This window comes from Staurois parvus, unplaced genomic scaffold, assembly GCF_062004578.1.
Source record: "Staurois parvus isolate SC_StPar_1 unplaced genomic scaffold, SC_StPar_1.0 ptg001640l, whole genome shotgun sequence".
NCBI lineage: Eukaryota > Metazoa > Chordata > Amphibia > Anura > Ranidae > Staurois > Staurois parvus.
This window is the reverse complement of record NW_028319436.1, coordinates 40001-67500: the sequence shown is the minus strand read 5'-3', so window position 1 is coordinate 67500 and position 27500 is coordinate 40001. Positions and strand designations below refer to the sequence as shown.

General features: G+C 48.7%; 1 protein-coding gene and 1 pseudogene across 2 annotated transcripts in view; one reads left to right on the top strand and one right to left on the bottom strand.

Moving 5' to 3' along the window:
* The window catches only part of LOC149434926 (T-box protein VegT-A-like), an 11990-nt gene extending 2142 nt beyond the window's left edge, over positions 1-9848 (top strand). Inside the window, exons 2-6 of the mRNA XM_089663209.1 lie at positions 582-849; positions 1992-2135; positions 4712-4782; positions 7428-7480; positions 9457-9848. Of these exons, the coding sequence (XP_089519335.1) occupies positions 582-849; positions 1992-2135; positions 4712-4782; positions 7428-7480; positions 9457-9848 (928 nt within the window). The remainder of the gene's footprint in view (positions 1-581; positions 850-1991; positions 2136-4711; positions 4783-7427; positions 7481-9456) is intronic.
* A 3122-nt stretch (positions 9849-12970) lies between these two features.
* The window catches only part of LOC149434925 (lysophospholipase D GDPD1-like), a 24764-nt pseudogene continuing 10234 nt past the window's right edge, over positions 12971-27500 (bottom strand). Inside the window, exons 4-11 of the transcript XR_016308594.1 lie at positions 23911-24046; positions 23775-23820; positions 21934-22052; positions 21615-21704; positions 20052-20185; positions 19806-19865; positions 14669-14720; positions 12971-13248 (exon numbers count right to left, since the gene is read on the bottom strand). The product of XR_016308594.1 is annotated as a lysophospholipase D GDPD1-like (transcript). The remainder of the gene's footprint in view (positions 13249-14668; positions 14721-19805; positions 19866-20051; positions 20186-21614; positions 21705-21933; positions 22053-23774; positions 23821-23910; positions 24047-27500) is intronic.

The following is a 27500-nucleotide window of genomic DNA, read 5'->3' as shown; positions in this document are numbered from 1 at the left end:
GTACGGGCTACCACTGGGAGAGGGGTACGGGCTACCACTGGGAGAGGGGTACGGGCTACCACTGAGAGAGGGGTATGGGCTGCCATCAAGAAGGAAGGCAGAAGGGGCAGCTGTCAAAGTCATATAGAAATTGGAGAATACACTCCAAGCATGCACTCCTATACTTTTTGTCCTGCACAGTATTTCCATCTCTTCATTATACATATTTATCGATTAGATCCCGGAGGGAGAGAGGTATACCTCTGTAAAGATTCCCTGATCAACAACTCCTGAGATGTCAGCCAGGCAAAGAGAACACATTGTTTTCAGTAAGTCAGGTCTGACCCTTACACTGAGACTGAATTGGGCAGCAATGCACACCCATTGTGCAGCACTACTAAGAAGGAAGCAGTGTCTGCCTATATAATGAACACACATACCCATCACATGTATGACTGCAGAACGTATAGAGAAGGATTCTACAACGTTAGTAGACACGGATGAGATGAATACATGGAATGTATGTGTAATAATAGACATAAAAACATTGTAGAATATGTTAGTGACATCAGATGAATTGATCCCATTCGTCTTTCCGTCAGGCGCATGTTCCCCGAGTTCTCGGTCTCCCTCTCTGGCCTGGATCCGCACCGCCTGTACTCCCTGTGTGTCCAGGCCCTGCCCGAGGGTGAGAACCGCTACAAGTGGAGGGATGGAGTATGGAGCAGGAGCGGCCGAGCAGAACCGGGACCGCCAACCCGCTTCTACCTCCACCCGGAATGTCCGGCTCCTGGCCATCGGTGGATGGAGAGGCCCATCTGCTTCAACAAGATCCGACTGACCAACAACACCCTCAATCAGGGGGGGCAGGTAGGGAGTAGGGATGAGGAGAGTGGTTTCAGGGAAAATGATTGTGCTGCAAAATCATGATTTTGATTGGTTGGTATTTTGGCAAAATTAGCCTCCAATTGCACCATATTTTCTGCTTAGGCAAAATTTTTTTGGAAAACAAATACGCCTTAAAAACATCTTTCTATGTAACTCTGCAAAGCATTTTATATTTTTTTTCCTCATTTTGTTTGAGTACTTTATTATAATTTCATCATTTTGAGTTTTTTTTTAAGTATTTTTCTCAGTTTGTTTTGGTAATGTATAGAATTGTAAGGGTTTTTTTCCCCTAATGTTTTTGAGGGTTTTTTCCTCATTCTATATTTTTTCCTCATTTTATTTGAGCATTTTATTTTTTTATGCTTTTTTTCCCTCATTTTGTTTGGCTATTTTATTGTACTTTATGTTTTTCCTCATTTTGTTTGAGTATTTTATTATTTTTTATGTTTTGTTTTCTTTTTGTTTGACTAATTTTTTCCCCTCATTTTACATTTTTTTATTTTGTGTGAGCATTTTATTGTTTTTTAACATTTGTTTTGTTTTTTCCTTATTTTACTTGAGTATTTTTTTTTTGTGTGTTTTTTTTCCTTCATTTTGTTAATTTCACTTTTTTAAACTCGTTTTGTTTGAATATTTTATTGTTCTTGTTTTTTTTTCTTCATTTGGTGTGAACATTTTCTTGTTTAATTTTTTTTCTCTTTATATATTCTTACTTGAGTGATTTATCTTTTTTTTATTTTTTTGCCCAAATTTTGTTTATTTTTTTATTTTCTTCAGTTTATTTGAATTTTCTTTCATTTTTTTCTTTCATTTTTTTTCCTCTTTTTTTTGTGTATCTTGTTTTATTTTTATTTTTTCCCTCATTTTGATATTTTTATGTTTATTTCCCTCATTTTACTTGAGTATTTTATAATCATTTATGTTTTTTCCCTGGTTTTGTTTGTCGCTGATCGTTAGATCGACTTCTCTTTAGTGGGAGTGGCCATACTGTAGATGAAACAAATTTGGCCTGCTGAAGTGGCTGAATTTCGATCTATCTACGGCCGGCTCTGGGCTTTATAATGGAGGTTTGGTTGAGTGTTTGGCTCTCCTCACCGGCTCGTGTGATGTTTGTGTCTCCCCAGATCGTTCTTCAGTCCATGCATCGTTACTCCTTGTGCCTCTACATCATCCCCACCTCCAATGGCGGATCTCCACCCCGACCGGCGACCACCGTCTCCTTCCCTGAGACATCTTTTATTGCAGTGACCAGCTACCAGAACCCCAGGGTCAGAGAAGTCCCCATCACATCTCTTCTTCCCACCACTGCCACCAATCTGTACCAGACCTGAACATATCTGACCACACACATTACAATCTGATTGTACAATCTTCTCTAGATCTACCAAAAACGACTTAGTGCAAGGGCACTGCATGATTAGAAGCATGCTTTGACCAGTTCTAATGGTTACATCGTTGTTGGTACCTTTAATACTTTGCTTTCCCTGTTTTTACATTGGCCCCGCCCACTTTTGTGCACTGGAGTCATGCTGAATGGAGCGTAGCGTGCGTGTACAGTGCAGCTCACAGCAAACTCAGGATAGCTTTCATGTTATTATTATGTTATTATTTATCGACTCCAGTTAAAGTGTTACTAAACCCACAACAGTACAATCAGTCTGTAGATGCAGTAAAGCGTGCTTGTTATACTCCCTGTAGGACCTAAGGGGTTAATCTTCTGCATTGTGTAAAAAGGATGTTTGATCCTGTCTTCTCTGATCCTCCCCTTCTTCTACTGTCCCCAATCCATCTGCTGATAGTATAGAGCTGTGGGAGTCACTCTGCACATGCTCAGATTGGTATGTATTGCTAGAGAGGATTTTGTTTCCTTTGGGAGAGTGCATGGGATCAGCACAGGTCCAATCAGTATTGTCTAGACAGAGGGTCAGGGGTTGTACAGCCTCATAGGACAGTCAGAAGGGAATGAAAACTCCTCCTACAATCTTTAACCAGTGCTCAGCTGGACACTGATAGAAGTCACAAGACTGATATATACTGCTGATGAGAAAAGATATTTAGCAGTTTATATTTACTAAAATAATTGCATTTCCATGTTCTGTGTACTGTGGGAGACCAGATATAGTGAATGTGGGGTCTGGGGAGAGCGGATATAGTGAATGAAGAGTCCGGGGAGACCAGATATAGTTAATGCAGGGTCCGGGGAGAGCGGATATAGTGAATGCGGGGTCCGGGGAGAGCGGATATAGTGAATGCAGGGTCCGGGGAGAGCGGATATAGTGAATGCGGGGTCCGGGGAGAGCGGATATAGTGAATGCAGGGTCCGGGGAGAGCGGATATAGTGAGTGCGGGGTCTGGGGAGAGCGGATATAGTGAATGCAGGGTCCGGGGAGACCGGATATAGTGAATGCCGGGTCCGGGGAGAGCGGATATAGTGAATGCGGGATCCGGGGAGAGCGGATATAGTGAATGCGGGGTCCGGGGAGAGCGGATATAGTGAATGCGGGGTCCGGGGAGAGTGGATATAGTGAATGCAGGGTCCGAGGAGACCAGATATAGTGAATGCGGGGTCCGGGGAGAGGGGATATAGTGAATGCAGGGTCCGGGGAGACCAGATATAGTGAATGCAGGGTCCGGGGAGACCAGATATAGTGAATGCAGGGTCCGAGGAGAGCGGATATAGTGAATGCTGGGTCCGGGGAGACCAGATATAGTGAATGCAGGGTCCGAGGAGACCAGATATAGTGAATGCGGGGTCCGGGGAGAGCGGATATAGTGAATGCAGGGTCCGGGGAGAGCGGATATAGTGAATGCAGGGTCCGGGGAGAGCGGATATAGTGAATGCTGGGTCCGGGGAGACCAGATATAGTGAATGCGGGGTCCGGGGAGAGCGGATATAGTGAATGCAGGGTCCGGGGAGAGCGGATATAGTGAATGCGGGGTCCGGGGGGAGCGGAGATATAGTGAATGCAGGGTCCGGGGAGAGCGGATATAATGAATGCAGGGTCCGAGGAGACCAGATATAGTGAATGCGGGGTCCGGGGAGAGCGGATATAGTGAATGCAGGGTCCGGGGAGAGCGGATATAGTGAATGCAGGGTCCAGGGAGAGCGGATATAGTGAATGCTGGGTCCGGGGAGACCAGATATAGTGAATGCAGGGTCCGAGGAGACCAGATATAGTGAATGCGGGGTCCGGGGAGAGCGGATATAGTGAATGCAGGGTCCGGGGAGAGCGGATATAGTGAATGCGGGGTCCGGGGGGAGCGGATATAGTGAATGCAGGGTCCGGGGAGAGCGGATATAATGAATGCAGGGTCCGGGGAGAGCGGATATAGTGAATGCGGGGTCCGGGGAGAGCGGATATAGTGAATGCAGGGTCCGGGGAGAGCGGATATAGTGAATGCGGGGTCCGGGGGGAGCGGATATAGTGAATGCGGGGTCCGGGGGGAGCGGAGATATAGTGAATGCAGGGTCCGGGGAGAGCGGATATAATGAATGCAGGGTCCGGGGAGAGCGGATATAGTGAATGCGGGGTCCGGGGAGAGCGGATATAGTGAATGCGGGGTCCGGGGAGAGCAGATATAGTGAATGCGGGGTCCGGGGAGAGCAGATATAGTGAATGCTGGGTCTGGGGAGAGCGGATATAGTGAATGCTGGGTGCGGGGAGAGCAGATATAGTGAATGCAGGGTCCGGGGAGAGCGGATATAGTGAATGCGGGGTCCGGGGAGAGCGGATATAGTGAATGCAGGGTCTGGGGTTTAAAAACACTTTAATATTGTAGATTAGTCCTTCCTTCTGTCATAGACCCCTCCCACTTACCCTTCGCTCTGTGCTCTCCCCAACAGCTCTCCCTGCTGAAGATTGAGGAGAACCCATTCGCCAAAGGGATAAAATACTTCAAGAATCAACAAGAAAGGTAAGAGCATCCTATATCGTTTTCTGTATTGTGTCCTAACCTAACTGCTAGATACAGGTGTATTATATTATACATGGTGATCATATCCCCCCCTTATGTATTATACATGGAGATCATATCCCCCCTTATGTATTATACATGGTGATCATATACCCTCTTATGTATTATACATGGAGATCCTATCCCCCTTATGTATTATACATGGTGATCCTATCCCCCCTTATGTATTATACATGGAGATCATATCCCCCTTCTGTATTATACATGGAGATCATATCCCCCCTTATGTATTATACATGGTGATCATATCCCCCCTTATGTATTATACATGGAGATCATATCCCCCCCTTATGTATTATACATGGAGATCATATCCCCCCTTATGTATTATACATAGAGATCATATCCCCCCTTATGTATTATACATAGAGATCATATCCCCCCTTATGTATTGTACATAGAGATCATATCCCCCCTTATGTATTATACATGGAGATCATATCCCCCCTTATGTATTATACATGGAGATCATATCCCCCCTTATGTATTATACATGGAGATCATATCCCCCCTTATGTATTATAGAAATATATTAAAAAGCAAGGGTCCCAACACTGAACCTTGGGGTACCCCACTGATAACACTGAACCTTGGGGTACCCCACTAACACTGAACCTTGGGGTACACCAATGACACCCCCAGACCATTCAGAGTATGAATCATTAACCACTACTCTCTGAATATGATCTTTTAGCCAGTTTTCTATTAATTTACATTCAGATTTTTCCAGCCCATAGACTTTACCTTACACATTAACTGTAGGGAACTGTGTCAAACACTTTTGCAAAAATCCAAGTATACCACGTCCACCACCACCCCTCTGTCCAAGTATAGCACATCCACCGCCACCCCTCTGTCCAAGTATAGCACATCCACCGCCACCCCTCTGTCCAAGTATAGCACGTCCACCGCCACCCCTCTGTCCAAGTATACCACGTCCACCGCCACCCCTCTGTCCAAGTATAGCACGTCCACCGCCACCCCTCTGTCCAAGTATAGCACGTCCACCGCCACCCCTCTGTCCAAGTATACCACGTCCACAGTCACCCCTCTGTCCAAGTATACCACATCCACAGTCACCCCTCTGTCCAAGTATAGCACGTCCACCGCCACCCCTCTGTCCAAGTATACCACGTCCACAGCCACCCCTCTGTCCAAGTATAGTACATCCACCGCCACCCCTCTGTCCAAGTATAGCACGTCCACCGCCACCCCTCTGTCCAAGTATAGCACGTCCACCGCCACCCCTCTGTCCAAGTATAGCACGTCCACCGCCACCCCTCTGTCCAAGTATACCACGTCCACAGCCACCCCTCTGTCCAAGTATACCACGTCCACCGCCACCCCTCTGTCCAAGTATAGCACGTCCACCGCCACCCCTCTGTCCAAGTATAGCACGTCCACCGCCACCCCTCTGTCCAAGTATACCACGTCCACAGCCACCCCTCTGTCCAAGTATACCACGTCCACAGCCACCCCTCTGTCCAAGTATACCACATCCACCGCCACCCCTCTGTCCAAGTATACCACATCCACCGCCACCCCTCTGTCCAAGTATACCACATCCTCCGCCACCCCTCTGTCCAAGTATATCACATCCACAGCCACCCCTCTGTCCAAGTATACCACATCCTCCACCACCCCTCTGTCCAAGTATACCACATCCTCCGCCACCCCTCTGTCCAAGTATACCACATCCTCCACCACCCCTCTGTCCAAGTATACCACATCCTCCACCACCCCTCTGTCCAAGTATACTACATCCTCCACCACCCCTCTGTCCAAGTATACCACATCCTCCGCCACCCCTCTGTCCAAGTATACCACATCCTCTGCCACCCCTCTGCCCATGTATAGCACATCCACCGCCACCCCTCTGTCCAAGTATAGCACGTCCACCACCACCCCTCTGTCCAAGTATACCACATCCTCCACCACCCCTCTGTCCAAGTATACCACATCCTCTGCCACCCCTCTGCCCATGTATAGCACATCCACCGCCACCCCTCTGTCCAAGTATACCACGTCCACCGCCACCCCTCTGTCCAAGTATACCATGTCCACCACCACCCCTCTGTCCAAGTATACCATGTCCACCACCACCCCTCTGTCCAAGTATACCATGTCCACCGCCACCCCTCTGTCCAAGTATACCACATCCTCCACCACCCCTCTGTCCAAGGTTTTGCTCACCTCCTCATAAAAAGAAATCAGATTTGTGTGACAACTTCTGTCTTTCATGAATCCATGCTGTCTGTTGCTTAAAATATTTTTTTCCAGCAAGAACTCATCTATGTGTCTTGTATTAAACTCTCCAATATCTTCCCAACTATAGAAGTTACACCAGCAGGTGATTTACTGCAGGCAGTAAAGCACAGCCATTGTGTAGTGCTGCAAAGCAGGAGTATATAATGGACAAATACAGTTTCCTCCATGTACATATACTGTATAATGACAAATCTTAGAGATAACGTTTTTAAAACATTAACAGGCATGGATAACATTTATAATCTGATGACTTTTACATGTAAAATAAATCTTTGCTCTCTTTTTTAAGCTGAGCTGTGGATTGTTCTCTCTTTCAGCCACACGCCGAAAAAAAGGATCTGTGGGCCAAAAGAGAGTGACAGAGACTCAGGTAAGGAATAAAGGGCTGGGTCGGCCTGGACTGTGCTGGCAAACATTCTGCATCCTGGCATTCAAGAGAACAGATATGTCCAGTGAAATGCATGTTCCTGTGTTACCAATATATACCACAAGATGGTGCTGTAAGAATGCTTAGCCATGTTTGAAACCGAACTAACCTTTAACACTGTTCCCTTCCCCCTCCTGATACCTGTGCTGAGCAATGTGTAAAAAAGATGTACAATATATTGCCAAAAGTATTGGTTGGCCGGCCTTTCCACACACATGACCTTTGATGGCCCCCCAGTCTTAGTCTGTAGGGTTCAATATTGAGTTGGCCCCGCCCTTTCCACACACATGACCTTTGATGGCCCCCCACTCTTAGTCTGTAGGGTTCAATATTGAGTTGGCCCCGCCCTTTCCACACACATGACCTTTCATGGCCCCCCAGTCTTAGTCTGTAGGGTTCAATATTGGGTTGGCTCCGCCCTTTGCAGCTATAACAGCTTCATCTCTTCTGGGAAGGCCGTCCACAAGGTTTAGGAGGGTGTCTATGGGAAGGTTGGACCATTCTTCCAGAAGCACATTTGTCAGGTCAGGCACTGATGTCGGGGGAGGAGGCCTGGCTCGTAGTCTCCGCTCTAATTCATCCCAAAGGTGTTCTATGGGGTTGAGGTCAGGACTCTGTGCAGGTCAGTCAAGTTCCTCCACCCCAAACTGGCTCCTCCATGTCTTTATGGACCTTGCTTTGTGCACTGGTGCGCAGTCATGTTGGAACAGGAAGGGGCCATCCCCAAACTCCTCCCACAAAGTTGGGAGCATGAAATTGTCCAAAATGTCGCCTTAAGAGTTCCCTTCACTGGAACTAGGGGGCCAAGCCCAACCCTACGGACTAAGGCTGGGGGGGCCATTACAGGTCATGTGCGTGGAAAGGCAGGCCGACCAATACTTTTGACAATATAGTGTATGTATGGAGACCTGTCCCCGTAATCTCTGTGCGGGGGAGTACATACCTGAAAGTGTTGCACTGACACTGTAGTGGAGATTTACTAAAACCGGAGCTCTCAGAATTATTATTATACAGGATTTATGGAGCCAACAGTTTGCTCAGCACTTTACAATATAACAGGAGACAATACAGCAACAATACAGTTCAATACAAGAGGGATAGGAGGGCCTGATCCTGGGAGCTTACAATCTAAGAGGGAGGGGCTGGTGGTACAAAAGGTAAAAACTGTGGGGGATGGACTGGTATGAGGAATAGAAGATTCGGTTATTAGCTGAGGGCAGGATAGGCTTCCCTGAAGAGATCACGTTTCAGAGATCGCCTAAAAGTGGGCAGAGTAGGCAATAGTCGGATAGATTGGGGTAGAGAGTTCCAGAGGATGGGGGAGGCTCTGGAGAAGTCCTGGAGATGAGCATGGGAGGAGGAAACAAGGAAGCTAGGGAATCTGGTGTAGCTGTGCATAGGAGCAAATCAGCTTCTAACTTCAGCTTGTCCAGTTAAGCTTTGACAATAAAACCTGGAAGCTGATTGGTTTCTACGCTGAGCTACACCAGTTTCTGTGAGCTCCACAGGGGCAGACTGACAATTTGGAAACTCGAGCACTGCCCAAGGGCCTGGGGTATGTAGGGGGTCCCATAAGATGCCCCTGGTACCTTTTTTCATAGGCTTTTTTGAGTTTGGGCAAGGACACAGGGGCCCCATGATCCCCTATTGCCCGGGGGCCCCATGAGTTGTCAGTCTGCCCCTGGTGCTCCAATTTTAGTAAATCTTCCCCATTACTCAACAGTAAGCCAGTTGGGTTCAGCTCATTGCATGGCGGTGTGTCAAGCAGAAGACACGTTGGGAACTGTAGACACAGTGCTGTGTCCTGGCTATAGGACCCATAAGAAGCACCTTTTATCCCCATTTATTTCCCATCTTTGTGTTTGTGGTTGGCTTGCTGCCCCATACATAACAAAGGGTCCTGCGTGTTCTTCTTCCAGAGTGTAAGAGGTTTAAAGAGAGCGCTCAAGTCCCAGTGAGCCCGGCTGGAGGTGACACAGAGGAGTCACAAGTGGCGTCAGAAGAGAGTTCAGAGGAAGCCGAGGAAAAGCAAGAATCCGTAGAAGAGACCGCGGAGGAGACAGCGCAGCCACAACCGCCTGGAAAAGACACTTCAAGAGCCAGCGAGGGAGGGGACAGAAATCTGGAATGCAGGAGAGACCAGACTGTACATGAGAGCGCAGAGAAAAGAGAAGACGGAGGACAAAGGACAGACATGATTGTACAATGGGGACCCCTGACACAAAGAACTACATGGCTGCCGCCCCCTGCGCTCTCTCCGCTAGTCCTGACACCGTATGCTCCTTCCGCCTGTCTGATGGGACACAGGTAACCACAGGGGGTGCTCTGCGTCTTTGGGGCATATTTGTTTTTAAATGTTGTGAAAAAAGAACGCTTATTTAACCCCTCGCCCCCCGGGCACTCCTACCCCCTTCCTGCCCAGGCCAATTTCCAGCTTTCAGCGCTGTCACACTTTGAATGACAATTGCGCGGTCATGCAACGCTGTACCCATATGAAATTTTTATCCTTTTTTGAGCCAGATAGAGCTTTATTTTGGTGGTATTTAATCACCTCGGGAATTTTTTCATTTTTTGCTAAACAAACCAAAAACAACTGAAAATTATGAAAAAAAAAGTTTTTTCTTAGTTTTTGTTTTAAGACTTTGTAAATAAGTGATTTTTCTCCTTCAATGATGTGTGCTAATAAGGCTGCAGTGATGGGCACTGATAGGCTGCACTGATGAGGAGGCACTGGTAGGTGGCACTGATGGGCATTGACAGGCATCACTGATGGGCACTGAAAGGCAGCACTCATATATGGCACTGATAGGCAGCACTGATAGGTGGCACTGACTGGCACTGATAGGCGGCACTGGCTGGCACTGTTAGGTGGCACTGATAGGCAGCACTGAAGGGCACTGATAGGCGGCATTGACTGGCAGTGATAGGTGACACTGATAGGTGACACTGATTGGCAGCACTGATAGGTGGCACTGACTGGCACTGATAGGTGACACTGAAAGGCAGCTCAGATGGGCACTGATAAGTGCCATTGATGTGCACTGGTAGGCACTGATATGTGACATTGATGTGGCACTGATGGACACTGACAGGTGGCACTGCTGGGGCTACACTGATCATCAGGGCACACTGTTTATCAGTGCCCTGATGATCAGTGTACATGTCCCCTCTGAGGAATGCCGATTACCGGCTCTCGTCTCCTCTCCTCTGTCAGCGTGACAGCTCGTGAGGAGAGAAATGCTGATCACATGACCGAGCCGACATCTTCGGCTCTTTCTGTTGATCGGTGATCCTCTGTGTCCGAGGGACACAGCTCACCACCGATCGCCGCGCTGCGCGCTCCTGTAGCCGCGCACACGTGGTTAGAGTGGGAGGACGTCATATGACATCCTCCCAGAACGAGGGAACCGCCTTGCGCCCATCATTACCTTATATGGCGGGCGGGAGGCGGTTAAAAAAGGGTTTTCGCCCCAAGACTTGCGCACCTTTCACCAAGGATTCATACATTTTCCAAATGAACCAGACAGATTGTAATGTCCTCCTTTGCCTTCCTCTGGATCAACTGTGGGTGGAGGATTATAACTTTTTTTTTTTTTTAATGGTTGAACTGGATGGACTTTTGTCTTTTTACAGCCAGACTAACTATGTAACTATGTATGTCTACTGAAAATAATATTCAAATCATATTCATGCATTACTAATATTGACCAGCAGATGGAGCTGTAGTAAAGCACAGGCCATGTTTTAGGATAATCTTTTTCCATTTGTTGCAGATTAGATGTTATGCTCCTTATTTGTTTAACTTTTCGAAAATTGTTCGTTTATTGTCATCTTTGCTCCCTTTTTTTTTCACTGTTCAGATTGATTGTAAAAAAATGTAAGTGTTATTGCTGGATTGGCTGAACAGAGTTATCAATAGCCTGGCAGGTTTTCAATTGAATATTTAGCAGTTTGCCTGGAAGTCTTCTTGTCCCTTTTTCCTTGGTTCCCCCGTCCTCTACACTCTTCATTTTGCTGCGTTTAACATTTTCGCTGTGTATAGGCGCAGTCATGTGACCCTTGGCTCTTCTTTTTTTTTCCCCACAGATTTTCCCAGTCTGTACACTCCAGTGTGGTCCCGTTCCCTTCTCTGCCCCCTGTTCCTTCTCCCGCTGCCCCCTACTTCCTCAGCTCTTGGACTTCACCACCAGGGAGGCTTGGTCATCCCCATCCCGGACTTCACCCTCAGTACTTCCAGCAGCAGGTGTGTGCGCCACCCTGGTACCTGCCCCCGCAGATCACCTCCAGAGGACTCTGAATCTAAGAGCGTGGAGTGGAGGAAGCCTGAGCGGAGGCTAATGGACGTATGATGAAAGCTGGCACGGCAGAGCCAACTCACTGGGGGTTTTCCCCTCTGGAGCTGTGAAAACGCTGCAGGATCAGCAGGCCTTGCCGCACAGCACTCTGCTGGAGTGATTAGTGGGCCTGCCGCACAGCGCAAAGACTGAGCAGAACCACTGAATACTGCTGGGCAGACGAGTGCCAATACAGGCTGGAGCACAAGGGCTCGATGGGAGCCAATGGGATAGGTGCAATGCTGGCTTGGTGAAGAAAGCTCCCGATCGGTGCGCATACCTGGGATTAGGTACCCCGGCAATCCCACAATCCTTTCTGTTTTCCAAAATGGACTTTGTTTAAAGGAAACCTTCACTGAGAATGGAACTTCTCCTGAGTCAGGAGGCATGGAACCCACAGACAGGCAGGCAGGTAGCTTCTTAGGAGGAAGTCAGCAATGGCAACCCTCGTAGTTCACTCAATGCTGGATTGGTTATTGGAGTCCAGGTGATAAAGAGGTGAGACCTGATAGAATTCCTGACTCCATTTACGGTTTTGTTTGTTACATTGTCCATGTTATAAAATATATAAAGAGATGGTGGGACCCCCTTAAAATAGGAACATCAGGTGTACAGACCCAGGAACTCAGTACAGGGATGGTGGGAACCCCTCATAATGGGTACAGCGGGTGTACAGACCTGGGAATTCAGCACAGGGATGGTGGGAACCCCTCATAATGGGCACAGCGGGTGTACAGACCTGGGATCTCAGCACAGGGATGTTGGGAACCCCTCATAATGGGCACAGCGGGTGTACAGACCTGGGAACTCAGCACAGGGATGGTGGGAACCCCTCATAATGGGCACAGCGGGTGTACAGACCTGGGAAATCAACACAGGGATGGTGGGAACCCCTCATAATGGGCACAGCGGGTGTACAGACCTGGGAACTCAGCACAGGGATGGTGGGAACCCCTCACAATGGGCACAGCAGGGGGTACAGACCCGGGAGCTCTGAGAGATAGAAGTCTGACTGGTGGGTGAGGATATAATACAGTCAATACTTGACCCAAAGACATGCTGTGACTGCAGGGTGTCGGGAATTGATCGCAGCCACACACACGGCCAAAACTTTATTGGAAAACTAGAAGCAGTTTATTGATAACTCTCCATATTTACAAATCACAAGCAGTAGCAGCATTATGTCCTTCAGCATCGATGTTGTTGCCCTTCTTCTGCTGCAGGCTCTTGGGGTTCCGGGCCCCGGGCCCTCTGCTCCCCCTCACATTTCTGTATAAAGCGGTGCAGTTTGGAGGGATAATCTGTCATAACGCCGGTGGCCCCGCAATCAAAGGCTCGCTGGAAATCTGACTCCTGGTTCAACACCCAGAGGTAGACCTGCAGAGACGGGAGAGAGATCGATTATTGACGGTCTGCACTGCCCGCAGCGACCAATCAGCTTCTAGATGTCACTATTATAGTCTGACTGGCTGCAGCTTCTAATGCACATGATGAGAAGCTCACAGTGTGCGCTGAGATCAGAGGAAGCCATTGTAGTTCAGGAGCGGAGGCGGTACACTTGGGCAAGACTGAAGGGGAGGAGCCAGTACAACTGGGCAAGAATGAAGGGGAGGGGCCGGTACACCTGGGCAAGACTGAAGGGGAGGGGCCGGTACACCTGGGCAAGACTGAAGGGGAGGGGCCGGTACACCTGGGCAAGACTGAAGGGGAGGAGCCGGTACACCTGGGCAAGACTGAAGGGGAGGAGCCGGTACAACTGGGCAAGACTGAAGGGGAGGGGCCGGTACACCTGGGCAAGACTGAAGGGGAGGAGCCGGTACACCTGGGCAAGACTGAAGGGGAGGGGCCGGTACACCTGGGCAAGACTGAAGGGGAGGAGCCGGTACACCTGGGCAAGACTGAAGGGGAGGAGCCGGTACACCAGGGCAAGACTGAAGGGGAGGAGCCGGTACAACTGGGCAAGACTGAAGGGGAGGGGCCGGTACACCTGGGCAAGACTGAAGGGGAGGAGCCGGTACAACTGGGCAAGACTGAAGGGGAGGGGCCGGTACACCTGGGCAAGACTGAAGGGGAGGGGCCGGTACACCTGGGCAAGACTGAAGGGGAGGAGCCGGTACACCTGGGCAAGACTGAAGGGGAGGAGCCGGTACACCTGGGCAAGACTGAAGGGGAGGGGCCGGTACACCTGGGCAAGACTGAAGGGGAGGAGCCGGTACACCTGGGCAAGACTGAAGGGGAGGGGCCGGTACACCTGGGCAAGACTGAAGGGGAGGAGCCGGTACACCTGGGCAAGACTGAAGGGGAGGAGCCGGTACACCTGGGCAAGACTGAAGGGGAGGGGCCGGTACAACTGGGCAAGACTGAAGGGGAGGAGCCGGTACACCTGGACAAGACTGACGGGGAGGAGCCGGTACACCTGGACAAGACTGAAGGGGAGGAGCCGGTACATCTGTGCAAGACTGAAGGGGAGGCCGGAGGGAGGATTTCATGTATTTTATTGCCTCGTGTGCTCTATGAGCATTCTTGTACCAGCTCAACGTTCATGGATGTCCTGGCAGACACGTCCAATGGCGGCCTTGGATGACCAATAATAATTGTCCAATCCTGACTGATCAGTTCTTTCCTCTGACACGGGTCCGGTCTGCCATAGATATGCGGTCATTTCCCAAGCCACCCAATCTCAGCTTTAATATTGGGTAACCTAAGGTTTAGACATGTTTTCACTCAAGATTCACACTTAGGTTCAAATGTGTGAAAACATTTATAATTGGACCCCTTGGTGTCCTCCTCTCCTTACCTGAATGCCCCGGGCCTGCAGGTGCTGGAAGAGACCTTTCCTCATCATTAACCTGCAAAAGAGGCAAAACGTGGTTCTCTCATTACTACAGATGTAGACATTCTGTAACCAAGTACACGGGTAGACCAGAGGGAAGGATGGCTGATTGCTATCTGTGACTAGAGCTGAATCCAACCAACCCTTTAAAGCAGTGGTCTCCAAACTGTGGCCTGGGGGCTGGATGTGGCCCTTTGCTTGCTTTTATCCAGCCCTTGGGGCACTAGTTCCTTCACTGACACCAACGATGGGGCACAATTCCTCCCAATGATTCCAACAATGGGGCACAATTCCTCCCAATGATTCCAACAATGGGGCACAATTCCTCCCAATGATACCAACAATGGGGCACAATTCCTACCAATGGCACCAACGATGGATCACAGTTCCTCACAGTGATACCAATAATCAGGTGCAATGTCACCAATGATGGGGCCAAAATCCTACCAATGATGGGGCACTCTTCCTCTCAATAATACCAACAATAGGGCACAGTTCCTCCCAATGATACCAACAATGGGGTGCAATGTCACCAATGATGGGGCTGAAATCCTTCCAATGACACCAATGATGGGGCACTATTCCTCCCAATAATGCCAACAATGGGGCACAGGTCCTCCCAATGATAGCAACAATGGGGTGCAATGTCATCAACGATGGGGCAGAAATTCTTGCAATGACACCAATGATGGGGCACTATTCCTCCCAATAATACCAACAATGTAGTGCAAGGTCATCAATGATAGAGCCCGAATCCTCCCAATGACACAAACAATGAGGCACAATTCCTCCCAATGACACCAGCGATGGGGCACAATTCCTATCAATGATACCAAGAATAGGACACAGTTCCTCCCAATGATACCAATAATGGGGTACAATATAACCACTGAGTGGGGCACAAATCCTTACAATGACACCAATAATGGGGCACCATTCCTACTGCTGATACAAAACAATAGGGCACAATTCCAACCAATGAAACTAACAATGGGGCACAGTTCCTCCCAATGATACCAACAATGAGATGCACTGTCACCAACAATAGGATGATGGGGCCCACATTCTCCCAATGTCACCAACAATGGAGCATAATTCCTAACAATGACACCAATAATGAGGCATAATCCCTACCAATGACACCAACAATGGGGCACAATTCCCACTAATGTCACCAACAATGGGGCACTATTCCACCCAATGACACCAGCGATCGGGCGCAATGATACCAATGATGGGGCACAATTTCACCTAATGACACAAACGATGGGGCAAAATTCCTCTCACTGACACCAAAGATGGAGCATTGTTTACTCCAACTGATGCTGGAACATTTTCTGCTCCCGATGACCACAGTCCGGCCCCTCCCCCAAAGTCTGAAGAACTGTAAACTGGCCCTTTGCTTAGAAAGTTTGGAGACCCCTGGTTTAAAGCTTTCATATGGCAGACAGACCCAACCGAACCCGGGTTCAGGTAGGATGACCCCATGGAGCCTGGGTCCAATACTGCCTGTGTCACCATATTGCCATCCCTGTCCCAATAAATCTACAAATACAAAATCACTCAGAGTGCAGTGAAGACTACTTGTTGATGCCACTTCCACCCGGGTGAAATTTTAATGAGGATTTTTCTCAGTTTGAATGGAAAAGGAATGAAGCTGTCAGGGTGCAAAAGCCTGATTGTGTTCTATGGAATTGCATCATGTGTGGCAGAATGGATTCATTTTTCTTTATTTATTTTGATCTTTCAACACATGCAAGCAAAAAAAAAAAAAAATTGGAAAAGTATCAAACAATTTAGATTAGACTGAAAAATTAACAGCAAACGTGTACAGTAAAAAAAAAAGCCCCCAAATGTGACCCCCTAATTCCTTTTATATCTGAAAGACGGGTGCGGAGTTGATTGTGTGTGATCGGCGTTGGTGTTCGTTAAGCCTCATCACAGCCGTGTGTACATATGTACAGAATACCATGACCATTAAATATATGTTTTCTAAAACTGTGTTTTATTCTTTTACTGTCTTCATAAACAAAGGGAATCTATTTTAAAGGTTTTTCACCCAAGATTCACACATCATTCTAATTGGATTCAACTGGAAATACGTATCAGTGACCAGTGGCGTCCCAAGGCAGGTGCGGGGGGTGACACCCAGGGGCGTATTTACCACAAGGCAAACAAGGCAATTGCCTAGGGCAGCATTTTTCAGGGGGGCAGCGCCGCCCCTCCCAAAAAAAGGGATGGAAAATGGGACACATGCAGCATGGGGACCAGGTGGGATCTGAGAGAGGCTGCAGGTTGCTTGATGTAGAGCCTGACTCTTGTTCTCGGGGATGTCTGAAGCTGTGAAGGTGAGTGTCTTCTCTCTCGCAGGTTTGGGGGGCAGTGACAGTGTATGGGGGGCGGTAGTAGTTGAAATCTCACTTGGGTAGAGGTGTTGTTGGTCAATGTCAGGCTCTCTTTGTGGGGGGAGGGGGGTGCTGGTCAGTGTCAGAGTCTCTCCATGTGGGGGAAGCAGGGGCGGACTGACCATTTGGAAACTCGGGCAATGCCCGAGGGCCCAGGGTCAGTAGGGGGCCCCATGAGATGCCCCACAGAGTCATGGGGAACACAGGTGTCATGGAGGTGCACAGGGTGTACTGGAGTCAGTAGATAATGAAGTTTTGGGATCATAGGATACACAGGAGTCATTGTAAAACACTGGATACTCAGTGGTGTCACAGAGTCATGGGGCACACAGGTGTCACTGTATAACACAGAATTCAAAGAGGTGCCATGTAGTCACAGGGCACACGGGAGTCACTGTGTACACTGGATACAAAGGGATGTCACAGAATCATGAGGTGCACAAGGGTGCACAGGAGTCCTTGGATGATATTGGATAATCAGGGGATCACAGTCATGGGGCACACAGGAGTCACTGGATTGAACTTTAATGCTCAGGGGTGTCACGGAGTCACAGGACACACAGGAGCCAATGGATAACACTTCAGGAGTGTCATGGAGTCAAGGGGTACACAGGAGTCACTGGATATTACTGGATGTAAAGAGTTGTCATAGAATCACGGGGTACACAAGGCTGCACAGGAGCCACTGGATAACACTTTGTCTGGATGTAAAGAGTTGTCATAGAATCACGGGGTTCACAAGGGCTACTGGATAACACTGGGTCTGGATGTAAACAGTTGTCATAAAATCACGGGGTACACAAGGGTGCACAGGAGCCACTGGATAACACTGGGTCTGGATGTAAAGAGTTGTCATAAAATCACGGGGTACACAAGGGCTACTGGATAACACTGGGTCTGGATGTAAAGAGTTGTCATAAAATCACGGGGTACACAAGGGTGCACAGGAGCCACTGGATAACACTGGGTCTGGATGTAAAGAGTTGTCGTAGAATCACGGGGTACACAAGGATGCACAGGAGCCACTGGATAACACTGGGTTTGGATGTAAAGAGTTGTCATAGAATCACGGGGTGCACAGGAGTCACTGGATAACACTGGGTCTGGATGTAAAGAGTTGTCATAAAATCACGGGGTACACAAGGGTGCACAGGAGCCACTGGATAACACTGGGTCTGGATGTAAAGAGTTGTCGTAGAATCACGAGGTACACAAGGATGCACAGGAGCCACTGGATAACACTGGGTTTGGATGTAAAGAGTTGTCATAGAATCACGGGGTGCACAGGAGTCACTGGATAACACTGGGTCTGGATGTAAAGAGTTGTCATAGAATCACGGGGTGCACAAGGGTGCACAGAAGTCACTGGATAACACTGGGTCAGGATGTAAAGAGTTGTCGTAGAATCACGGGGTACACAAGGGTGCACAGGAGCCACTGGATAACACTGGGTTTGGATGTAAAGAGTTGTCATAGAATCACGGGGTGCACAGGAGTCACTGGATAACACTGGGTCTGGATGTAAAGAGTTGTCATAGAATCACGGGGTGCACAAGGGTGCACAGGAGTCACTGGATAACACTGGGTCAGGATGTAAAGAGTTGTCGTAGAATCACGGATTACACAAGGGTGCACAAGAGTCACTGGGGGGAGGGAGGGGAACAGTCACATGGCATATGTGAATCACTGGATGACACTTGGATGATCAAGGGTGTCATGGAGTCACGGGGGGCACACAGGTGTCATTGGATGACACTTGGATGCTCAGGGAAGCACTGAGCCCACTAGGAGTCACGGGGTAGTCAGAGGTTGGACTGGAGGATCAAGGAGGTACGAGGAAACAGGCAAAGCCTGTTCAAGGCTCGGATGCAGCATGTCAACGCATTGCCTTGCAATTTTAGGTGACACCAATCAGGAAAGCTGTCTCCTGAGGTGCAGGAGGTGCTGGCAGCTGCATGCTGAAGAGGCCAGGTACTGGATCCCCAGAGAGGTGAGTGTGACAATTGGGTGGGTAAATTTGCCATGAGAGTAAAAACCCCCAAAAGTCAGCACACTCACATTGACATGATATGGGGGTCATACATGAACTATCATGGGGAGGAGGGGACAGCAGAATAAACTATATGGCCCGAAGTCTATGGGCATCACACCTACAGTATATGGGCTTGTTGGACATTTTGTTTCAAGTCCCCCCATCCCTACCCTTCGCTGTTACATCTCTCACCCCTCTAGAAGCCCTCACTCTTCTGGGAAAGCTTTCCATAAGATTTTGGAATGTATCTGTGGGAACATTTGTAAAGGTCAGGGTACTGATGCTGGATCGGGGTCGCAACCATCATTCCAAGCTCATACAGGTGTGATGGTCAGATGCCCATAGTCTCCAGGTCATATAGTTTACTCTGCTGTCCCCTCCTCCCCATGATAGTCGACGTATGACCCCCATATCATGTCAATGCGAGTGTGCTGACTTTTGGGGGTTTTTCATCCCAAAGGTGTCCAGTAGGGTTGAGGTCGGGGATCAACCCTACCGAACCACTAAAGTTCCTTCACACCAAACTGGTCAAACCATGTCTACATGGAGCTGGCTTTGTGCACCAGAACTCAACAATTCAGAGACGGGAGGGTGTCCACATACTGACCATACAACGGACATGTCAGTTATTATATATAAAGTTGACCACACAGCGTGCACTTACTTGTCCTGCAGACGGACCAGAAACCGGTTCCTCATGAGCGCATTGTGGGGGAAATACGTCCTGCAGTGAGACAAGTGTTAGCACTGAGACCTGTTTATCCTGTTATTACATCTCAATGGTCTGAATCTGGCTAGGGGAGAGGAGATGGGCCAGCACTGGTGTTTATCTATGGCAGGTACTGGCCAATGGACAGGTCCACCCTCATACCCAGGGAATGGACCATGAGAGGTGATAGCTCAGACTGACCTGTTTATAATGGACGGCATGTAGGTTTCCACCACGGCCTCTGGCAGCGGCACGAAGGGAAGGAGGCCGGTGTAGTAGAGGATGAGGAGGATGATCCCTCGACGGGGTGTGAACATGAAAGGCATGTCTGGGTTCTGGAGAGGGAGAGATGAGGGTGAGGCAAGGAGGACAGGAGATGAGGAAGCCTATCACGCCTCCAAGGAAACCTTCATCACTTCCATCAACTGATCCCCCCACACTTCCAACCACATGCCCCACCCTATTAGATTGTAAGCTCTTATGACCTTTGTATTTTATGGCATTGAAACTGTACTGTCTCCCTTTATACCAGTGGTTCTCAACCTTCCTAATGCCCCGACCCTTTAATACAGTTCCTCCTGTTGTGGTGACCCCCAACCATAAAATTATTTTCGTTGCTACTTCATAACTGTAATTTTGCTACTATTATGAATCGTAATGTAAATATCTGATATGCAGGATGGATTTCCATGGTTACAAATTGAATATAATTAAAGCAAAGTGATTAATCACAAAAACAATTATAATTATAATTCATGAAGTGTGGTTTTACCTCCAATTCTGCTGCTTTCAACACAGTAGCTGCTTTCAACACAGTAGCTGCTTTCAACACAGTAGCTGCTTTCAACACAGTAGCTGCTTTCTACACAGTAGCTGCTTTCTACACAGTAGCTGCTTTCTACACAGTAGCTGCTTTCAACACAGTAGCTGCTTTCAACACAGTAGCTGCTTTCAACACAGTAGCTGCTTTCAACACAGTAGCTGCTTTCAACACAGTAGCTGCTTTCAACACAGTAGTTGCTTTCAACACAGTAGTTGCTTTCAACACAGTAGCTGCTTTCAACACAGTAGCTGCTTTCAACACAGTAGTTGCTTTCAACACAGTAGTTGCTTTCAACACAGTAGCTGCTTTCAACACAGTAGTTGCTTTCTACACAGTAGCTGCTTTCTACACAGTAGCTGCTTTCAACACAGTAGCTGCTTTCTACACAGTAGCTGCTTTCAACACAGTAGCTGCTTTCAACACAGTAGCTGCTTTCTACACAGTAGCTGCTTTCTACACAGTAGCTGCTTTCTACACAGTAGCTGCTTTCTACAGAGTAGCTGCTCTTTACACATGTGTGACTGGTCCACATAAGTACATTATTGCGCCAACCCTGTCACATACACCTGTATTTGTACGGGGTGTATGTGGTGGGGTTGGCGCGATGATGTCATCACACCGGGTACTCGTATGTGGGCGTATCTGCATGTGGGCTGACCCGCCTGGAGATGCATAGAAGAGCAGTGTCTCGGTTCCTAAGACCATCAGAAATATGTGTTTTCCGGTGGTCTTAGGCGACCTCTGTGAAAGGGTGTTTGACCCCCAAAGGGGTCACGACCCACAGGTTGAGAACCACTGCTTTATACTGTTGGCGCTATAGAAATCCTGAAAAAAAAGAAGGGGGTGAGCAGAGGAGGATACAGGGAGCAGTACAATGGAAATTAGGAATAGTCAGGGGGAAGGGGGTCTGTTTGGTCATTTTTCTCGGGATGTCTCCTTACCTCCTTTCGACATTTCTTCATGACTGGATCGCTGGTACTGGCCCAGATGGTTCTCTCCGTCCTTCGGTACTTCTTCACCAAGTCCGACACCTGCAGGAGCACAGTATAGCCGCATTACATGATTTGACCACACCGTGGCGCAGCGATCACACTACAGGCTGTGTCACATCTGCATGGTGCGTTTTGCAGGTTCTTAGGTGCGTTACCATTGACCTATAGAAGGCGCATTATTACAGAATTGCCTCAAGCAAGATTTTTTTTTTTTTTAATGCGCACAAAGGTGTGAATGGGGCCTAATAATGCGCAATTCACCAAGTACCTTCTTTATCAGCTCGTCGCAGTCTCGCTTTATTTCTATATTGATGGGTTTCTCCGGGAATCTCTGGAAGACTTCCTCCAGCAGCGGGATCTGACGGTCATGTCCCGATGACATGTGACCTGAAAACACACAAACATGTTTTTGCTGGCGGAAACGGCACAGGTCATGTGACTTCTCATCAACTGCCACTGAGTCCGAAGAAGCCCTGTATAGTAATCTGGGGACATGTCCCTTCCAACCATTGAACAGTGATTACATGGAAGGGTATTCAGTGGGGCCGGATCTGGGGGGTGCTGGGGAAGGCTTTGCCCCAACCCCCACTCTCTGAGAATGCATCCATTGATTTTTGAGTCAATCTGACGCAGACAGTTGATGTAAGGGGGCACTTTGACGGGAATCCTGATGTAAGGGGAGACTCTGATGGGGACCCTGATGTAAGTGGGGACTCTGATGGGGACCTGATGTAAGGGGGCATTTTGATGGGGACCCTGATGTGAGGGGGGACTCTGATGGAAACCTGATGTAGGGGGACATTTTGATGGGGACCCTGATGTAAGGGGGTACTCTGATGGAAACCTGATTTAAGTGGGCACTCTGATGAGGACCCTGATGTAAAGAAGCACTCTGATGGAGACCCTGATGTAAGGGGGCACTCTGATGGGGACCCTGATGTAAGGGGGCACTCTGATGGGGACCCTGATGTAAGGGGGCACTCTGATGGGGACCCTGATGTAAGGGGGCACTCTGATGGGGACCCTGATGTAAGGGGGCACTCTGATGGGGACCCTGATGTAAGGGGGCACTCTGATGGGGACCCTGATGTAAGGGGGCACTCTGATAGGGACCCTAATGTAAGGGGGGACTCTGATAGGGACCCTAATGTAAGGGGGGACTCTGATAGGGACCCTAATGTAAGGGGGGACTCTGATAGGGACCCTAATGTAAGGGGGGACTCTGATAGGGACCCTAATGTAAGGGGGGACTCTGATAGGGACCCTAATGTAAGGGGGGACTCTGATAGGGACCCTAATGTAAGGGGGGACTCTGATAGGGACCCTAATGTAAGGGGGGACTCTGATAGGGACCCTAATGTAAGGGGGGACTCTGATAGGGACCCTAATGTAAGGGGGGACTCTGATAGGGACCCTAATGTAAGGGGGGACTCTGATAGGGACCCTAATGTAAGGGGGACTCTTGATGGCGCTATATAAGTACCTGAAATAAATAAATAGTGCCCCATTGTTGGTGTCATTGGGAGGAATGGTGCCCAATTGTTGGTGTCAGTGGGAGGAATGGTGCCCCATTGCTGGTATCAGTGGGAGGAATGGTGCCCCATCATTGGTGTCAGTGGGAGGAATAGTGCACCATCATTGGTGTCAGTGGGAGGAATAGTGCCCCATCATTGGTGTCAGTGGGAGGAATAGTGCACCATCATTGGTGTCAGTGGGAGGAATAGTGCCCCATCATTGGTGTCAGTGGAAGGTATAGTGCCCCATCATTGGTGTCAGTGGGAGGAATAGTGCCCCATCATTGGTGTCAGTGGGAGGAATAGTGCCCCATCATTGGTGTCAGTGGGAGGAATGGTGCCTCAAGGGCTGGATAAGAACAAGCAAAAGGTTGCAGTTTGGAGATCACTGGGGTAGATGATGCCGGACGTCCTCCAGCCAGGAAATGAGGCAGAGCTCTGTCTGACTGGTTGCAGCTTCTAATGCACATTGTGAAAAGCTCACAGTGTGCAGTGAAATCAAAGGAAGCCGTTTCAGTCCAGGAGAGGAGCCGCTACAACTGGAAGGCCGGAGATCAGATTTCAATGGGGTCCATAGGTGTCAGTCAGGATTTACCTGGCAGAAATGTCACCTCCAGAGTCTCGTGGTACTGCGGAAGCTCCTGGTGGGAAGTAAGGGGAAGATCAGTCACGGGAACAATGAAGGGATCATACATGTGTATAATGACACGCTCCGCTCACACGGACATTACCTGGTATCTGACGTCACATATGTTGACATCGTGTCCCGTCTGCCGCAGCAAATTGTCATCGTGTGACACCACAACCCGCCCGTCCTTGGTCAGGTGACAGTCCAGCTCCAAGAGGTCCGTGTGATTGGCCGTGGCACTGCAGGGGCAGAAAGGTTTAACCAATTACAGAGCTGCCTTTGGAAATGGCCCCACCCACTCCACACCCCTCTGAGACCCAAGCAGAAAGTGATGCGCAAAAGTGCTAGAAGGCCCTGGTGGCGACCAATCAGAAGCCATCCTTCCTGGCGCTGATCTCCCTAAGACCATGAAGGATAAAAAAAAAGCGATGGATTGCGGTTGGTTAGGACCAGGGGCGTCCCTAGGGTTGGTGTCACCCGGTCCGATAACACCTGGTGACACCCCCTCCGACAATCCCCGCAGGATGGATGGGATCTGCGGATTGAGGATAATGGATCAGACTCCGATCCATTATCCTCCCCAATCCACAGATCCGATCCATCCTGTGGGGATCGTCGGCTTGCTGTACAACTTACCTTTTCGTGGAGCGGTTCCGGTGTCACCCCGTGCGGTAGGTGTCACCCCGTGCGGCGCGCACCCCCTGCACCTGCCTTGAGATGCCACTGGTTAGGACGATTGCCGCTGCCTTTCCAACTATAAATGTGGAATGCCAGAGCCAAGCAAGGAAAAGAGACCCTGTCTGCAACTAAAACAATTGCAGGAAAAAGCTCATAGCCAGCCGGTGCTGAAAATAATTACTTGCAGCGTTTTTCATTTTAGTGAATTCTATTCTATTCTATTTATTAGTAATGTCTCTTTAAACATACTAGAGTGACTACTCCATGAAGAGTCAGTTCCCTAGCACAGCCCCCTCCTCCTCTGGAAGCGTTTAGTTACTTTCTGTGCCGGCCCAGCTCCTTCACCCCTCCCCTTACCTCCTTACACAACTTTTTATGTAGCAACTGGGGAAGGAGTAAAGGGGAGAATACTAGGGTGTCCCTTCAGCTCTGAGTCTGTTGGAGCTGCTGAATCCCATCCATGATGGCGGCACCCGGCGGCAGTCTCGGGGATTATGGGGGTCTACACAAGGGGGGATATGATCATACAATGCGGTGGGAGGAGTTGTGTTGGAATGAATGGTTTGGGGGGCAATCAAAGGCCAGAATGGGAACTGAAATGTTATAATAAACGGGTATGTCAGGGTAGGCGCGCGTAACATGACAGTGTTCTGTTAGCAGAGCTGCCATTAAAAATCATGGGGCCCTGTACAACCTACCTGATGGGGCCCCTTTGAGCTCCCAGAGGATAATAATGGGGCAGCATGCCAAGCACACCATGGTGAACTGTCAGTGTGGTAAACCGGTGCTAACAGTGAGAGGGACTTAAAACTTCTACATACAGAGCCTATGTACAGAGTGCGCAGGTCAGGAATACGTAACATACTAAGTGCAGGGGTCAGGAGTATGTAACGTACAAAGTGAATAAATATATATATATATATATATATATATAAATATAAAGTATATAGGGCATGGAGTCACGGAATTGTAATGTACAAAGTGCAGGGGTCAGGTGCATGTAATGTACAAAGTGCAGAGGTCAGGAATATATAACATACAGAGTTCAGGGGTCAGGAGTATGTAACATACTGAGTGCAGGGTGACTAGTATGTGAGAGTGTGCAGGGGTCAGGAGTATGCAACATACATTGTGCAGTGATCAGGAATATGTAAGAGTGTGCAGGGGTCAGGTGTATGTAACATATAAAGTACCAGCGTCTGGAATATATAACATACGGAGTGCAGGGTCAGGAGTATGTAACATACTGAGTGCAGGGTGAGTAGTATGTGAGAGTGTGCAGGGGTCATGAGTATGTAACATACGGAGTGCAGGGTCATGAGTATGTAACATACGGAGTGCAGGGTCATGAGTATGTAACATACACAGTACAGGGGTCATGAGTATGTAACATACGGAGTGCAGGGTCAGGAGTATGTAACATATGGAGTACAGGGTCAGGAGTATGTAACATACGGAGTACAGGGTCAGGAGTATGTAACATACGGAGTGCAGGGGTCATGAGTATGTAACATACGGAGTGCAGGTTCAGGAGTATGTAACATACACAGTACAGGGGTCATGAGTATGTAACATACAGAGTGCAGGGTCAGGAGTATGTAACATACAGAGTGCAGGTCAGGAGTATGTAACATACGGCGTGCAGGGTCAGGAGTATGTAACATACGGAGTGCAGGGTCAGGAGTATGTAACATACGGAGTGCAGGGTCAGGAGTATGTAACATACGGAGTGCAGGGTCAGGAGTATGTAACATACACAGTACAGGGGTCATGAGTATGTAACATACGGAGTGCAGGGTCAGTAGTATGTAACATATGGAGTGCAGGGTCAGGAGTATGTAACATACACAGTACAGGGGTCATGAGTATGTAACATATGGAGTGCAGGGTCAGGAGTATGTAACATATGGAGTGCAGGGTCAGGAGTATGTAACATACACAGTACAGGGGTCATGAGTATGTAACATACAGAGTGCAGGGTCAGGAGTATGTAACATATGGAGTGCAGGGTCAGGAGTATGTAACATACACAGTACAGGGGTCATGAGTATGTAACATACAGAGTGCAGGGTCATGAGTATGTAACATACACAGTGCAGGGTCAGGAGTATGTAACATACACAGTACAGGGGTCATGAGTATGTAACATATGGAGTGCAGGGTCAGGAGTATGTAACATACACAGTGCAGGGTCAGGAGTATGTAACATACACAGTACAGGGGTCATGAGTATGTAACATATGGAGTGCAGGGTCAGGAGTATGTAACATACACAGTGCAGGGTCAGGAGTATGTAACATACACAGTACAGGGGTCATGAGTATGTAACATACGGAGTGCAGGGTCAGGAGTATGTAACATACACAGTACAGGGGTCATGAGTATGTAACATACAGCGTGCAGGTTAAAGGTTCAAGTCTCATATTTGTCTCTCAGGTCCTTCACTCCATCAGAGCTCATCCAGCTCAGCAAACATAGCAAAACTGTAAAACATTATTGCACAGCATAAAGGTCACACCGTTGAGTTTAACCAGTGTAGCGAGCGTGCAACACAGTCCCGACATTAGGCCACACCCCTCTGATGCATTTCGCCCTGATAGGGCTGATTCATAGAGGCTACTAGAGGCTGCTGGGAACTGCTGTAGAGTTGCAGGCTGAAGATTGCTGCAGTGTGTAAGAGACTGTTAGAGGCTGATACATCTTATCATTTCCTATACATTCTCATGATCCAGCTTGTGCTGCCCAGTTCCGGCTGTGCGTCTCTCATCTCCACCCTGCTGCAAGGCTCTCTTCTTTGCACTCGTGTCACATGGGCCTCACAGGCACAGGTCTGAGGTTATGTTACCCAGAATCCCCGAGCGATGTAGAACATGGTGAGTGATTACGGCGGTAACTCCTGTCATTACACAAGTGCGGTCTACAAACCTCCGCTCATTTGTTTCTGCCTTGGGCATTGGCATGCTTTCATGTGACACATCGCAGCGCCTCCCCGAGCTTGTTCAACCTTGTCATTGC